Source organism: Camelus dromedarius, chromosome 10 (genome assembly GCF_036321535.1).
Source record: "Camelus dromedarius isolate mCamDro1 chromosome 10, mCamDro1.pat, whole genome shotgun sequence".
NCBI classification, from domain to species: domain Eukaryota; kingdom Metazoa; phylum Chordata; class Mammalia; order Artiodactyla; family Camelidae; genus Camelus; species Camelus dromedarius.
In genome coordinates, this window is record NC_087445.1 from 65913047 (window position 1) to 65929494 (window position 16448).

A 16448-nucleotide genomic window follows, 5' to 3' on the forward strand; every position below is an offset into this window, starting at 1 on the left:
CTCCCCCAGTGTGGGCTGACAAAGGAGGCCCACCTGCCCGGCTGACGGCTGCTCAGGGGCCCCGAGGTGGTGGGCGCCGGGCTGTGAGGGAGACAGAGCAGAGCTGGATGCACAGCACCGCGTCAGGGCGCGGCTGGGGAGCCCCTGCCGGCCAGTGCCTGTGGGGCACCTGGGCCCATCTGGAGCCTCTGTGCGCACGGGGCCAAGCCCAACCCGGTTTACCTCACAGAGACACCATGAAGTTCAGAGCCAAGGGAAGGGATAATTAGACACAAAGGTCAATGACAGGGTTGTGGCAAATGCACCAGGCAGGACAGTGGAGACAAAAGATCACTATCACAGGCCCCTGAGACGCCAAGTCGCCACGCCAGGCCTCTCGGGGTCTTCCCCACGCTGGGAACACACCCCGGAGGGCGCTGCTCGAGGACGTCACCGTGCAGTGCCAGGTGCCCCGGTCTTGCCAGATGGCGTCCCTGCTCTCTGGACACTGAGTGGGCTGGGCACAGAGCTCAGGTGACCTCTGAGGGCCACTCCAGTCCCGAGACCCCAGTTTGTCCCACGTGCGCGGCCAGGACCTGGGCTTTAGGCTCCACAGGAAATCACTGCATCACCACATTGAAGTGAATCTTTAACGAGCATCTTCAAATTGCAGGACCGGCCGAGCACTGAGCAAATCTGGGGTGGCCGTGAGCCCACCACTGTGCGGAAGCCACCGCCTCAGCTCTGGGCCGGCTCGGGGGGCAAGATGCTCATCCCACCGCGGGCTGGAACCCCGTCTGACAACAACCCCACAGTAACTGTAGGACAGAAAACATTACGGGGAAAAATAGGTTTCCAGTGGCCAGAGGGCCCTTCCCCTCACTGAGCAGGAACCACACTTGTAACAAAGAGACAGGACGAGCTGGGTGGGGAACCACGAGCTTTATTGGCGGACAGTTCTACTCAGGAGCCCGGTCTGCTGGGACTGGCCGTTCCAGGATGGGCACCCCCGGGCCTGAGCTAGGAAAAGGGAGGGAAAAACGGAAATTTTTAGGTCCCATGGAGGGTTTCGGAAATAAGATCCCTGACAGGGTTAAAGGTGAGATTGTTATTCTGAAACTACCTTCAAGGACACACTGTCTGATCAGCAAATATTTATAGCAGCAAATGACAGAGAGACCAGATCGCACTCGTTCACTCAGGAAAGACTTACTAAATGCCCACTCTGGCCGGGCACCATTTGCTGCATTTCTCACTGCTGAACAGCAAACCCATCATTAGAACCACCACGGAAAACGGGGCATGATAAAATGAAACTTTTCATGCGCTGCTGGCAGAAAAATACAACTAATGGAAGACATGCGACCGGGTTTCACCTTCAACTTCATTTTCAAGTCAGTGCCGGCTCGGCACCCACCCCCATCCCCCAGCGGCTCCCTCACAGGGGCGTTACCTCCAGGTTTCCTCGGGCTTTCCGCAGGATCTTGTGCGTTACAACCACTAAGGAGAGAGAGAGCAAAGAATGGATGATTAGCACCGACGCCCAGGACGACAGTGCAAGAGCCAAGTGCAGGGAGAAGCCCCCGGCCCCAGTCGGTTCAGGCGTGTGGACAACTCTGCAGCATCCAGACGAGAGAGGTGCGAAGGCCCCGCCTGCACTGTCATACAGCCCAGGACCAACAGCACAACAGAGCGGGTGGACCAGTGGCCTCTCCTCAAGTCCATCCCCCGACGAGGGATGGGAGTGCCCGCTTTCAGGGAAGCAACTATAAAGTGAAGTGGCCTCTTCCCCGGGTCCTTGTCTTGTCCAGCACAAAGGCCAACAGCAGCGAGGATGCTACCACTGCGGAGGGCTCGCTTGATCAGGGATCCAGTCTAAACGGGCTCTGGTGACGGCCAGGGACTCCATCCACTCCCCGCAGAAGCCATGGGCTTCTGGACCTGGGCCTTTGGCCAGAGGTGCCCAAGGCTGGAGGAGACTCCCCATCAACACACACAGCCCAACTCCCTGCTGGCTTATTCAGAACAGGTGCCATGTGGGGGCCTTGAGAAAATATTTCTTGCCTCACAAAAATTCCCACTTGGAGGTAACAAAGCCTGTTTGTAACCTGTGACCCCAGGGGAAGGGGCAGACGGCGCAGGCTTTGTTTTTAACTGGGCAACGTGAACTTCAGAGGTGCCCACTGCCTCTCTGTGCCCTCCTCAACCCCACGCCACAGGGCAGAAGTTCTCAACCGGGGCCCAGGGCTAAGCTTCGGGGCGTCCAAAATCCCCAGAAGCTAGGTGCAAACTTGTGTGCACATGGATGTGTGTGTCTTTCTGGGGAGAGAACTCGTACCTCTCTGGAGATTCTTCAAGGGGTCTGTGACCCAGAAAAGATTAAGTGCTGTGTCTGTGGAGGCTAAAAATAATGTCACAAAGTACTGAAGATGCCAAAAGAGCAAGAAAAGAGCAAAGGCTCACCCGGCCCAAGTTTGAGGGGCCCCCACGTCTGAACAGCACCGCCCAGGTTCAGAGCAAGAAACCCCCAGTGTAATGAGAAGCCCCAGGGACAGAGAGGCAACAGCCTGTCCCACGTCAAGGCAGAGACATGACTAGATCCAGGTCAGACTTGGGACCGTGCCACCTCAGCAGGGGGCCGGCGAGGAGGACATCAGGCTCAGTGGGGTCCAGCTGGGGACAGGCGGTGTGCCAGATGTGACCTCGGTGAACACCCCAGGAATTCCCGTCTAGAGGCTGGAAGTGAAGTGGGCAGTTCCAGGGCACGTGGGGAGGCAGTGGCAGGTGGGCTCACAGGGACACTTGGCCTTCCTTTCCCTGCAGACTCTGGGAGGAGGTGGAGTGTTCAGCGGTGCACAGGCTGGTGGACCTGCCCGGGCCCTGCTCCTCCTCGTCACCAGGTGGGGAAGGAAGAGGAGGGGACACAATGCCAACTTTCACTCAGAGCAGACCCTGGAGGCTGGCGGGGGCTGGGGACCTCAGGAGAGGCGGCCGAGCCTGGCAGAGGAGTTGCACGCCCGGCTTGGCAACCAGCTGCATGGCCCTGGGCAGGCCTCTCCTCTAAGGCAAGCCCTGGCTCTGTGCTAAGCACTGAGACTGAGTGACATCATCTTAACATGGGAGATGCTGCAACACCTTTGAGTTTTCGCTAACTATTAATGGTTTGCTCCCACCTCCATACCCAGAATTCAGTCTGACCTAAAGGCATAAAAGAGGCAGAGAACTAACATACACTGAGCATCGATTCTGACTTGGGAAGGGCACAGGGGAGTTGAGGGATCATTACCACCTCTATTTTACAGACGGGAAAGTGGGCACTTTTTTTTATAAAGTTGTGATGAGACCCCAGGCCCATCTGGCCAGTCTGAGTCCTTTGGAATTACTGTCTCTGGTTAGAGACGAGGGATCTAAAACTCAGAGAGTTCAGTCATTTATTCCAGGTCACACAGGACGGCAGAGATCTGAGCCGCCCTCACTAGTGATTCCACACTCCCCGACCCAGGACTCAGGGCCAGGCTCTGTTCTCTGGATCTGCTGCCATAACTACTCAGACCTACAGAACCTACTTCTAAAATCTGCTCACCTGTCAATAGGGTAAACTTCACATGCCCTGTGACTGTTCAGGACAACAGACATGGGACAATGCCAATGCCAAGAGCCCCAACCTTCCCTGGACTCGAGGGCTGAACAAAAGTACCACCTCCCACCACCTTGCTGCCCCAGGGGTCTGACCTGAATGCTCCACGGCCACCTCAGATATGACCACTCTGCCAGCGCCACCCCCTCACTATGTTCCAACACCACCCCGCCCCTCCATGGCCAGGCACCCAGCCCTGTCAAGCCTCACCACGCCCGCCTGGGGGACCACGCAGCCCCTGAAGAGGATTCCCTGCCTCCCAGGAAGTCTGTTAAGTGAACTCATTGGTCCATGAGGGTCAGGGAGGATGAAGTGCAAAAGGAAACCCATAAAAGGTAGGTGTGATGCCACGCCGGGGCTGGGCTCTTCGTCCTCAGAGGCAGGACACAGTCCCACGTGGTGGCTGGCCCCCGGCCACTTACACTGATCAAAGATGATTTTTTCCTGGTTCTTGCTCAGCTGCAAAAGCTTCATGGTGTTTTGCAACTTCTTTTCTTGTTCAAATAATTTTTTGTGTAGTTTGGTGATCTCTGCCTTCATTTCTCCAGCCTAACAAGAAAAAAAAGGAGTTCGAAGAATGAACAAAGAATATAAAACGTCAGATTGTATAGAAAGAATTACAAAAACCATATAAAAAGTGCTCAACCTTGCCAACAAAGGTATTTGAATAGAAACTGGAAGCAATTTTCAGCCGCTCAGATGGGCAAAACCAGGCAAAATCCAGCGGCAGTGAGGGTGTGGGGCAAGTGCTCTCAGGATGGCTGGTGGGGCTGTGAATTAACTCAGCCCAGGGGGACCCACGCCAGGCAGGACGGAGCATGTTGTAAACTGCGCCCGAGCCTCTGACCCGGCAATTCCACACGTGGGCGCTTACCCCGAGGAACAGCAATACAGGCACAAGGTAACGCCCATGCTCCAGGATGTCCACCTCAGCGCAGCTCACAGTAGGAAAAAATAAACAACCCGATTTGTTTTAATAGGGAGCTAGATAACTCAATTACGGTACTTACATACAATAGAATAATTTCGCAGCTATTAAAAAATGATGGTGTAGAACTTCATTTATTGACATTGAAAGATGATCATAATTAGTGACAAAAAGAGCCCAGAACAGCTATTGTATATACCAGGCATTCTTGTTCCATGAAACTGAACACTTATATCTCTATCTATAGATGTACATATCTCAAGATGTCCAAACTCTGATGACAGAAACATCATGAAAATGTTGAGCGATTTATTTCTGAGAGATGGAAATCGGAATATTTTATTTTTCATTTTTTTAATTTATCAGAATTGTTTGAGGTTTTTTTTAAATGCTGATTTTTTAAAAAAATTTAGTGCTTAAATCTTAAAAAGAGACTATCAGAGCATTATTAGGAGATTATGATCTATTAGGAGAAACTGTTTTGATTTTTCAGAAGTAAGAGAGTAAATGGGGGCAAAACCAGAGTCCCCAGGCCTCGAAAGTGTAGCATACACACCACAGAGGCTCTCTTAAGTGTCTCCACTGAACCAGTTCGTGGGGGTAAGGACACTCCCCTTCTCATAAAACACCTGGGCTGTTAAGATACACTGGCCCAGGCCACCCTCTGCTACATCAAAACCCCACTGCTCGCACAAGGAGGGAGGCTGGACTGTCTGCTGATGAAGAATCAGTTTAGTTTGTCCCAAACTCGTCTATGGCCCTTGTACTTGTGATCAGTTACATGATTTAATTAAGGATTAAGTCGAGCCATGAGCTATGTGTACAAAAAGAGAGAACGGGTTGTATGAAAACTAACGTATGTTTCCGGAAAGACTGGATAAAGGCAAGTCACTAAAAAACACATTTCTGGCGAATTAGGTGTGGGTGACTCAACCATAAAAGAAGTGGGAGGAATACAGTCTAGAAGAATTCTACAAGCAAATTGCTTTGCGAGTGACTAAGTTTTTTCTTCATCTTAAAGAAACAGAAATTGGAAGTGACAGACATACATTATGGATGTAGTTTATGAAAGAAAGAAGATGTGGAACTTCAATCAGCAGACCCATTTTCAAAGAAAAGGCACTGGCCCCACATCAAAAGAATGGCAAATGAATGTACATTTAACTGTTTTAAGTTAAACTGAAACGTTTAAGGTATGTATTATTTTTTGATTCCCTGCTTTAGCCTACTTTTAAGATTAACCAATCGTGTCAGCTACAAGGGCTTCAACTGTGCTTCCAAAACAGATCCTAATTTAAACATTAGGTTTTCTTTGATTCTCTTCCTCAGGCTGAGAGCCCACAGAGGTCTGGGTTCTGGTTGTGGCTTTGTAGGCCACACCTTCTAGGGCAAAGTCACTCTCCACTCAGAGCCTTGTTCCACGTGACCCCCGAGCCCTCTTCTCACACAGCAGCAGAGGGAGGCTCAGATGAGATGATGCCTGAAGGCAGGGAAGATGATTATTTCTCACCCCACCTGGCTACCTTCTCTCTCTCTAAAGTCAGCTCAGGCATCACCTCCTCCAGGAAGCTCTCCCTGAGACTCTCCCCCACTAGTTCGTTACTGCTCCTTTGGGCACCATCGTGCCCAGTGCTCCCCTACCATGGCCCATTTCACAAGCTCCCTGAGGGTGGAACTCAGTTCTCCCCTCTGACCCCCGGCGTCTGGTACAGGGTAGGCTCTGCGACACCATCTGCTAACTGGTGGATTCACCTGCGCTCTCAAAACACCCTGGACATATTCTATCCCGCACTGAAGACGAGGAATTTCAATTATGCTGTTCCTCTGAACTAAAAATCTTCAGTTTTAGCGGATGAATACACCATGGTAAAAACAGCAGGTCTCCAAGGCCCAGGCTCGGTCTCTTTCAACTGTTAAGATGGTACAGCAAGGGAGGTTCAGCTCTCACGTCCGGAAAGTGCGAGTACTACTCCTGAACTCTCTGCAGCCACTGTAAGGGGTAAAATGAGACGCTGAGTGTTTAGCAGAGCACCCGACGCCCAGCAGGAGCTCAATAGAGTAACGTCCTCAGGCCTCAGAGCTGGGACTTAGTCATGAGTGTCCTGCCTGACTTCTGGAACTGGTTTGTTTTTTGGTTTTGTTTTTTTTTTTTTTCTGGCTTGTTTGTTTTCTATTTAAAAGTGAAAAATCTCAAACATTTTACAAAAGTAGAAAGAACAGGATGATGAACTACCAGGTACCCACCCAGCTTTAGCAATTATCAAATCATGGCCAAATTTTTTTCACCTACGTCCCTGCCCAACCTCACCCTAAAATCATCGTTAGAATCCATCCTGGAGGACAATCATGCTTCAGTATATAGCTCTAGAAGAAAAAATTCTTTTGAAAATCACAGTATCATTATCCCATCTGAAACAATGACAATGACTGCTTAGTGTCACCAAATAGATGTCACTTGATACGGTTCCCTGACTGCACCCTAATTTTATTTTTATATACAACTGGTTTGATTCAGCATCCAAATAAACTCCATGTTTTACACCTGTCTGTTCTGTCTCCAGTTCCTTTTAATCCAGTGGTTCTCACAGCTACCAAGAGGACTTGTGAAAACAGACCGCTGGGGCCACTCCCAGACATTCTGATTCAGTAGATCTGGGGTGAGGCCCAAAAATTTGCCCTTCCAACAAGTTTCCAGGTGGTGCTGAGGCTGTCAGTCCAGGGACCATAATCTGAGAACCGGTGTAAACCTGCAAGTTTCACTGTCTCTTTTCTCCCTTTTTTCCTTAGGATGAAAAGATGTGCTAAGCTCACATTTCCAGGCCCATGCCTGGAATCAAGCCATCTCTCCAAGGAGCCCTAGTTTCTTTTAGTAAAAAAAAATGGGTATTTAGAAACCACAATTTGGTACCAGAGGTGCTCACTGGTACTGGACTGGACATCTTTAGAGCCTTTAAAGTAAAGGGAATTAGTAAATTTTTTAAATAGAAAATACATCACGGGTTCATACTGGTATTTCCAGTTCAAATTAGGGATTATAGGGTTTTAACTTCTTTGATTTTTTAATTTATATCTCTTCCCTGACAGTAAAAATTTCAATATAATAAGTTATTTGTTTTATCATATATAATAATTTCAAAATATCAATACAAATATTATTACTAACAATATAATCATTGAAAACAGCTAAAAAATTTTTTGCGGTTCTTTTTGCCCATTCAGTATTTCCACTAGGAATCTACAGTCAAATTACTGAGTTTTAGTCATTGAAATGTTTCCTCTTTGTGTGGTTATGCCTCCAACACCATTCACAGGAAAGTCGGTTTGTTTTAACCTGTTATGTGTGCATTTTTAGAAGCTGTTTTTTCCCCATTTTGATTTATTTTTATTTATAATTATATAAAGCATTTACACAGTTTCCAAGTCAAATTTATGAAACAAGGTCAATTCTGAGAAATCTACCTTCCATCCTCTTCCTTCCCACCCCTACGTGTAGACTGTTCTGTTATTGTTCATCCTTCTACTTAAAAACACTTTTATAAACAAATACGTGTTCATACTTGACCTCTCCACACAACTTTCTTAGATAAACTGACAGATGTGACACACAGAGTGGTCCTATGGACTGCAGGAGATGCAAAAGGCAGTTTAATGACATTCAAAGAAAACGCCAGGTAGTAAAAAGCCATTGGAGCTGCTGGTGGAAACTTGGGAACATGCTTTACGCAGATTTCACACCAAGAAATAGGCACCGTATGAAAACATAGGCAGGGACAGAAAAGTGGCTAGAGGCAATTTAACACCACACAGGGGGTCCGTGTACACCAGCAACCACATCGGAGCATCTCTGAGGTCCTTTTTCTGGCTCTAAAATTCTGTGATGTTAAAGTGAGCGAAATCAATTACCTGAGGAACCCTTGGAAATAAGGGGCGAATCATCACAGGCACTGGCCAGTCCCTGGACTAACGTGCTTAGTGGGAGAGACCAGCTGGACTCTAATTTGTATTTATGCACACACGTAATAGCAGTGAGAGCTGCATTCCATCTATTTAACAGACTGTGTACTGAGGACAAAAACACTGCATTGAGGGTGAAACGTTGTGCTTTAAAAATCATATGGGCAAGTATTAGTGTGGGAGGGTGAGAGGAAATCATTCAATCATTCATTCAAAAATATGAACAAAATAAAAAAGAGAAAAAACATATGAACCAAAGTCATGGCCCCTCATGGAAAGTGGAGGGATACAGACATTAAACAAATCTGTAATTGTAACCTGTGATAAGGGTTAGGATGAAACAGGAGAGGCTGCCAGGACTGAGTGACCAGGGAGCCTCTGACCTTGGAGTAACATTCAATCTGAACCCTGAGAGGTGAGAAGGAGCCGGCTGGAAGGAAGCATCCGTGTCTTCTGGGCTCAAGATGGAAAAGAACTTGATAGGTTAGGAGGTCAGGGAAGGCCAGCGTGGGGCTGGAACCCAGCGGGCCGGGCCATCTTCCAGGCCAGGCCTGCACAGCTCAAAGTGCGCACAACACGACTTCACTGCACAGTGGCCGGGTCTGTACTTCCCCGAGCCTCGGGCACCCAGACTTCCCCCAGGATCCCAAGAGGGAAATCTAAGGACAGGCTCAGCGGAAGCCTCTGAGCTGAGAGCTGCTTCAAAGCTACTTCTCTGCCGTGGTCGGGAGGTCTGAGAGCTGTCAGAGGGCTGAACTTGGTGAGTGAGGCCGGGGAGTGCAGATTTCCCTTCTGCCTTCCCGCTGGCCTTTGGCAAACATTTATAGGTTAGATAAAGGGGGCAACATCTCCCAGACCACGAAGCAAACAGCTCTAACTCTCCTTTAACCAACATGCTCCTTCTTCCAGGCAGGCTCCTCTGATGACCAGAGCAGAGCTGACCTTGTCATAAAACGGCATGTTCACCACAAAACCCGGGGGACAGCGTCTGCTCGGCCCGACTCCTGACTTGTGCCATGATGGGTGGGGATGGGGATGAGGGGGTGAGCAACTCTTCTTAATTCGGTCACGTTCAAGTTACTGCAAAGTTGAGCTTTTAAGGGAAATTTCAATGGTTTTGTAACAAAGGATTTTCACTGGTTAAAAATAAAAGTAGTTTCTAAGTAGCTAAAATAGATTTGAACAAAGCTCACTAAAATATGACGCTGAAGGCTATCGAAAAGAATCAGACAGCCCAGAGAAGGCATCAGAGAAGAAAGAGGTTTTGAGTAGAATGGAGTGAGCGAGACCACGAGGACAACCTGGGACGTGGAGCCTATAAATAAAAGTTTGTCCTTGGGATTCAACACCTGTGCTTCCAAACCAGCTCTGTAACCTTGAGTATGTGCCTCACACCCCAAGCCTCAGCTTCCTCATGTGGAGAACGTGGACACGGCTTCCCTCAACAAAGATGTGCTAGGAGTGGGGACATGGTTGGGTCCAGGCCACCGGCCAAGCCTGCAGGGTGTCGGACCTGTCACTCTTAACAAACACGGAGCCCTCCCTGCCCTCCGACACAGCCCCCGAACGGCGGGCACATCTGCGTGGACCAGGTTCTGGGCTGGACACGGAAGAGAATGAGACACAGGCCCCAGTATATCCTTGAGCCTCTGCACCCGAGTGTCCCCACCCACCTGCTGACAGTGAGGCGTGCACTGGCCATCAGTGGGGAGTGACACCCTCCAGAGAAGCGTCAGCAGCCTCGCGGCCTCGTCCAAGGTCAGCCTGGCTGCGCTCACGCCGGTGACAAAGCTGCTCAGGGGCGCCGAGTGTGGACCCTGCATGGGGGTGGGGGGTGAGAAGGCTGTTACATGCAGTCCTAAAAAAAGATGGACAAGCCAGCTTTAACACGCAATGTAAATCTCCAGGCCGCAGGGCCTGCGTCCCACATGCTGAGCAGGAGTCTGGTGCTGGGAGACATCAATTTATTCTTAAAGACGGTGAATTACAGATTATGAGAGAACTTCAGTGGTGATTTTAGTCCAATCAATAACCATGATTAATAGCCACCTGCATTAACTACATTCACTACGCTAAGAAGAGGGTCCGTGGTCCGGCCCTTTTCCTGTCCCCATAGCCACGGAGCCTCTCCCGGAGGCCAGCGACCCAACGCGGATGCTTCTGTCCTCAGCAACCCCAGCTCCACGGCTCTGCCTCCTGCCAATACGATAGGGCATCTGGTCAAGTCTCCCTCACCCTCTCCGCTGCCAGAAGCAAACTCAAACCGGGGGATGTCAAGGCCATGGGAAAGCAAAGGACATGAGTCAGAGAAGGGAAAAGACGAAATAAATGAAAAAAGAAAAAAAAAAGAAATTAAAAGAGCATTGTCTTCACAAATAATAAAATAAATATAAAATAAAACAACACACTCTTTTAAGCTATTTACTTGGCAAAAAAACATTTATAAATAAAAATGCTCAATGAAGACAAAGGTGCAGGGAGACACTCTCACTTGTAAACAGAGAACAAGTTTTGGGGACGTAACACAGCAGCATCACCACCAAGAGCCCCGAGGAGTCCACACAGCCCTTGGGCGGGTGATTCCACTTCGGGAATCCGTCCCTACTGAGCGGATCAAAGATATGGCCAGAGATCTACTATTAAGGATGCTCATCACAGCTTAGACGTCCAACAAACAGGAAAGAGAGCATGCAGACGGTGACACAGCCACACGTTAGCTCATTTTTCAGCCATTCAAAGTCAAGTTCTAGAAGAACATGGAATGAGACAGGAAAAATGTTAAAGTGTTAACTGAAAGGCAAATATGAAATTCACAGATTCTGGGTCAGTTTTATTAAACTTTATGAATGAGCTAAAAGTGCATACATCAAGTTTTAAGTGTTGAGCGCTACGTGGCATTTTTATAGATGTTTGTTTTTAGGCTTTTCCATAGTTTCCAGCTTCCGTAAAATAACAATGATCTTATCAATACCTATTCATTCATTCAGCAAACGTCTAGCACGCACCTGCCGCACGCCAGGCCCTGTGCTAGGCACTGGACATGTAACGCTGAGCAAGACACACTCTCCCTGCTCCCTGGGAGCTACCGTCTAATAGACTAGAAAATACAAAACGGACTTTTATGATAGAGTAAAACAAAACAAAACGAAAAGGCAAAACAGGTAACAGGGAGCAGGGGGCTCAAGTATTCTCAGTAAGGACTCAAGAAGAGGGATGAGAAAATGTGACCCCTGGAAGCTCAGAGACTGAGTCCAGTCTGGGGGCAAAATGGAAGTCTGACCCCAAGCCTCGGAGGAAGTGAATGAGTGGCTTTATGTCAAGCGCCCGGCACCTGGATCCCTGACAAGAGGTAACTTTAAAATGAGGAGGATTCCAGGAGGATGAGGCAGGAAGGTAGAAGGCGCTGAGGGGCTTCCGTATTGGAGGGCACAGGGGGACTGGGAGACGACAGTAGGGAGGCAGGAGCAGACCCAGAAATGAGAAACCCTTAGAGTCTGAACAGAACCGGGGAGGGAGAGGTGTGTGCACAGGTGACGGAGGGACTAGAGCGCCCTGCAGGAAGCCGGATGACAGAGAAAGAGAGTGCCCTGGAGGACAGAGACCTGGGTTCAGATCTTGACTGCTCCGAGTTACTCTTCCAGAGCCTGGAAGGTAGGAATGACACCTCCGTAAAGGCTGCCCTGGGATGAAAGAAAATACAACACTAAAAGCTCCTCTGCGAGAAAGCATGGCGGGCCCCCGCCCTCCACGACAATGCTGAGGAGGGTGAAGGAGGGTCACATTGGCAAGGGCCACCACACGCCGCGTGAGGATGCGGGCCTTACTACCCTATTCACCCCCAGAGCCTGAGCATGGAGCCTGGGAGGGTGATGGACAGGTGACTGGGCAGATGAACGGATGGACACACTGCAGGATTGAAGGACAGAGGGATGGATGAGAGACTGGACAGACAGGCCATCACGGACGATGCAGCAGGGCCCAGCAGAGTGATCACAGAGACCCTCATACAAACCTCAGCAAATGTCCCTCCCACAGAACAACAGTCCCCTACACCGGACCTGACCCCTGAGTTCCGTGGGCTACATTTCCTGGCCCCTCTTCTCAGGGTCTCACTGAGACCCATGTGCCCTCTCCCACCCCCCCAACTCCTGCTCCCACGTGCGCCCCTCTCCCTCCAGCTCCACTGCTCTGGGTACCTCTGCTCCCAGCTCTTGACTTGTGGGGCTGGGAGCCTCTTGGATCTGAATGTCCATCTCAGCGAGGAGCTTCTGGCCCTGGCCGATCTGCCTGCATAGGGCATCGTAGTCCTCGATCAGGCCCAGGATGTGGCAGCCAGTCTTGCTGGCCCACAGGCAGTGGCCAGGGACCAGGCGGGACACACTCGAGGTGCTGGTGGTCGAGCTGGCACTGACGCAGGAGAGGGTGTCCACATCATTTCCAGAGAGCGGGGGAGTCTCTGAAGCTACAGAACGAGAGGGAAGATGTCAGATCTATTTGGGGCAGCTCTCTGCATTTGACAAGCTGTGCTCAACGACGTTCAGCCAGCCAGGAGGGCTAAGAGCCTGCCGGCCCAACTGCCTCCTGACACAGCCCAGAGGGCAAGAGGCCTGGGTCCAGGACCCCAGTCTGCATATCACCCCACGCTGGGCTTATTCACGTTGTGGGAGAAGATCACTTTGTTTCAACCAGCATTCACCAGGCACCTGTTCTGCAGAAGAGCCCTGATCTACACGGACGAATCAGGCCTGGGCCTGCGCTCCAGGGGCCCACCCGGGGTCCAGTCAGAACACAGGCTCCATGTAGGAGGTGTAATAGCATGACAACAAAGAGCTGGAGCTCAGAGGACAAAATCATCAATCCTCTGTGCAGGAAGGGAGATCAAGGAAGGCTTCCTGGAAGAAGCAACAAATGTGCTGGGTTGAATAGGCAGCAAGGATTACGCTACACAGAGGTAAAAGCCTGCCACTTTTCACCTTTGGATCAACAGAAGCACATACAGATAATTCTGATGAGGGACATCAGGAAAGACATTTCCTAGAGCAGTTCGCATTCCGGATGAGTCTTGAGGAAGTAGCCAGATTTTCACTGGCAGAGAAGGGGGCAAAGTCGGTCTGACAAAGGCAGGAGGCAGGCCCACTGCACAGTCCCAGTGAGAGGAGAGTGCAGGCCCGTCTGCAGGATGGCGACCTGTCTGTGTAGTACCACGAGGGCAGAGGGGTGCGGCTGGACGGGCCTGCTCAGGCTGGATGCTGCGGGGCCTTGAAGGCCACACTCAGGTGGTCACACTTTAATCCAGGGTAACTGGGCCCCAGACCACTGATGTCACTGAGGCTGGTAACACCAAGGAATGGATTAACCAGCTTGGAGAACAAGATCGCCAGCCAGAAATACTGAGAACATAAAACCCCAAATCCTGCCCAATAACCCTTTGAGTTGGGACCAGGGGCCCCCCTTGCCTCCAATTTGAAAAGTCCCACTGCCAAACCCAACCGTGCCATGGTTACCCAGACTTCAGCTTTGTACCTGATCTTGGTGGCAGTGCTGGGGTGGAATCAAACAGGTCATACGAATTATCAAGCGCCATGGGACACCTGTCACCATCTACAAGATGCCAAACAAGGAAAAATAAACCATCAAAAGTTCTAATTTCACTGTCATCAACATTTGAGAGACAATGTTGCGACCGGAACGGGAATGAAGCACCAGACACACACGCGCATTCGTTCAAGTCCTCACCGGGCATCTCTCCTGCCAGGCCCTGCGCGGGACACAGCGGATGCAGGGTGAGCAGGCCCGGCCCCTCCCTGGAAGGACCCTCTCGTCCAGACAAGCAAAGAGGCCGTTTCCCCTCAGGGGTCAGGGCTGAGGGAGGGAAGCATGGGGGCTGTGGGAGCTCAAGTGAGGCTGGAAGCCCAGGAGGCAGACATGCAGACAGAGGAAGGGGCAGGTGTCCAGGCGCGGAGGAGAGGGCCCTCACGACACATTCAGGGAGAACGAGGTGGGGACACTCAGAGCGTTAGGCGAGGCAGTGCCAGGCTGAGATCTGTTTGGGGCTGGAGGAGGGAGTCGGGAGGCCGCTGCAGTAACCCAGGCAAGGGAGAAGAGTGGCCGGCAGTAGGACTTGGCAGGTGATGCATTTGAAACCACGCAAAGGAGGCAAAACCAATTAGACGACCAGCCACATGCTATAATTGAGAAAAGCACTTTCCCATCTGAACTCTCAGTAGCTCGGTGGGCAGGACAGCACTGCAATTCAGATTTCCTGGGAGAGGAGACCAAGGGGCAGAGACAGGAAGTGATCTGCCGGCAGCAGCCAGAGCATTGGTGGCAGAGCGAGGACTGGGCCCAGGCCTTACGCTGTCCCGCCCAGCTCGTTCCCACCCAGGTACCGCCCGAGGGTGCACTTCGATTCTGGGATCAAGGAATCGGGGGTCAGGTCCATGGAGCCGGCCCCTGAGAGGGATCGCTTTCTGCAAAAACAGTCATCTTTAGAGCAGAACTTTAAAACAACTGCACTTAAATACCGCCCTGAAAAGTTTTTTGGCAAAGGGAAAAACGCCGCTGCCTACAATGTAATTTTAAACTTCACTCAAGGAAACTGGAGAACTTTAATGCGGAGGAATTTTGAGCACACACTCGGCCTTTCAAGGCCCATCTAGGGCAGACCCTGGACAAAGTTCAACAACAGACAAAGGCTGTTCAATGGCCTCCTCACATCAGCTATCCCAAATCTCCATCCTGGGCACCAGGCACTGAATCCTTCTCCCTGCTCCTGTCTCCCTAGCCCACCCCCATCTCGGTCTCATTCCTCAAAGCCCTGAGAGGGGCCAGGCCCACGGCTGCTGGGTGCCCCGTGCAGGGGCCGGCAATACGGCACCTTTCGGACCCCAGGAGGTTCCCCTCGTAGGATTTTACCCTAAGAACGCTGTTGAGCAGAAAAAGCGTATTAACACTGATGTTTCCTAAAGCTCCAAATCAGAGACCACTTCAACAATCACCAAGGTTAATGGTCTGGTGACTGGCAATTATCTGAAAACAATAATTAGGAAGCCCACGTGGAAGAAGGGGAAACATCTATGATGTGATATTGGGCAGAAACAAAGAAAGGACACAGAATGGCACAGAAACCAATTTGAATGATATAAATTCACACCCACATCTGACTACCAAATGAAGAGACATTTATAAAGTAAAAAATTATTATTTGGTAACCATGAAGGATTTTTTTTCTTTTTTTTTCATACTGTCACATGATCTTTGTGGCTCAAATTTTAAAATCTTTACCAAGGAGAAACCCATGAGCCAATCACTGCAAGTTCTAGAGATGGGTGACCAGGGGCTCTTTGAGAGATTTTAGTCCTTTTAATTACAGACAACAGAGGTAATTCCCATCCTAAGCAAAGGTAGTCCAAACTTCTCTATGATACTTGTTTGTAAAGTATGCTGATACTCCCTGTTCCCCGGAGGTGCACACCCACCCTGCGGGCATTAGGATGACAACCCCCAGACACCTGAGGCTCCCCAGGCCACGTGGTGCTCCAGGAACAGCACTGGACTTGGAGCTGGAAATGACGTCCAGCTCCAGCTCTGTCACCTGCTTGCTGTGTCACTTTGGACAAATCCAGTACCCTCTCTGGGTCTTAGTTTCTTCATCCAAAGAGCAAAGAGGATGGCCTGGCTGACTGCTCTGAGCCTGGCCTCGTGCCGGTTTATGATTCCTGGCCGTACGCTGGGAGCAGGGCAGAGGAGGGACAGGAACCCAGTCGTGACCTCTTCCTGTTCCCTCCACAGTCCCCGTGGGGCTGGACAATACAACTGTCAGCAAACGCCAAACGGAATCAGTTTTCAAACCTGCCAGGAAGCTTTTCAAATACTGAGCCACTGACAGCCAGAGGAAGAGGTGTAGATTCTTATTTTCAAGGCATTAAGAGGGACAAAAAAGGATTTTCA

At 50.4% G+C, this 16448-nt stretch overlaps 1 protein-coding gene across 10 annotated transcripts in view; it reads right to left on the reverse strand.

Annotated features, from left to right (window-relative positions):
* Nucleotides 1–906: 906 nt before the first annotated feature.
* CDK5RAP2 (CDK5 regulatory subunit associated protein 2) overlaps nucleotides 907–16448 on the reverse strand; it is a 167388-nt gene continuing 151846 nt past the window's right edge. For 9 of the 10 annotated variants that reach the window (XM_064490460.1, XM_031450326.2, XM_031450323.2 and 6 more), the window contains 6 exons: nucleotides 14022–14099; nucleotides 12695–12960; nucleotides 10172–10315; nucleotides 4039–4165; nucleotides 1433–1479; nucleotides 907–999 (listed from right to left, as the gene is read on the reverse strand). In XM_064490460.1, coding sequence (XP_064346530.1) covers nucleotides 943–999; nucleotides 1433–1479; nucleotides 4039–4165; nucleotides 10172–10315; nucleotides 12695–12960; nucleotides 14022–14099 — 719 coding nt within the window. In that variant the 3' untranslated portion in view covers nucleotides 907–942. The remainder of the gene's footprint in view (nucleotides 1000–1432; nucleotides 1480–4038; nucleotides 4166–10171; nucleotides 10316–12694; nucleotides 12961–14021; nucleotides 14100–16448) is intronic. The other variant, XM_064490463.1, reaches the window with a different exon arrangement.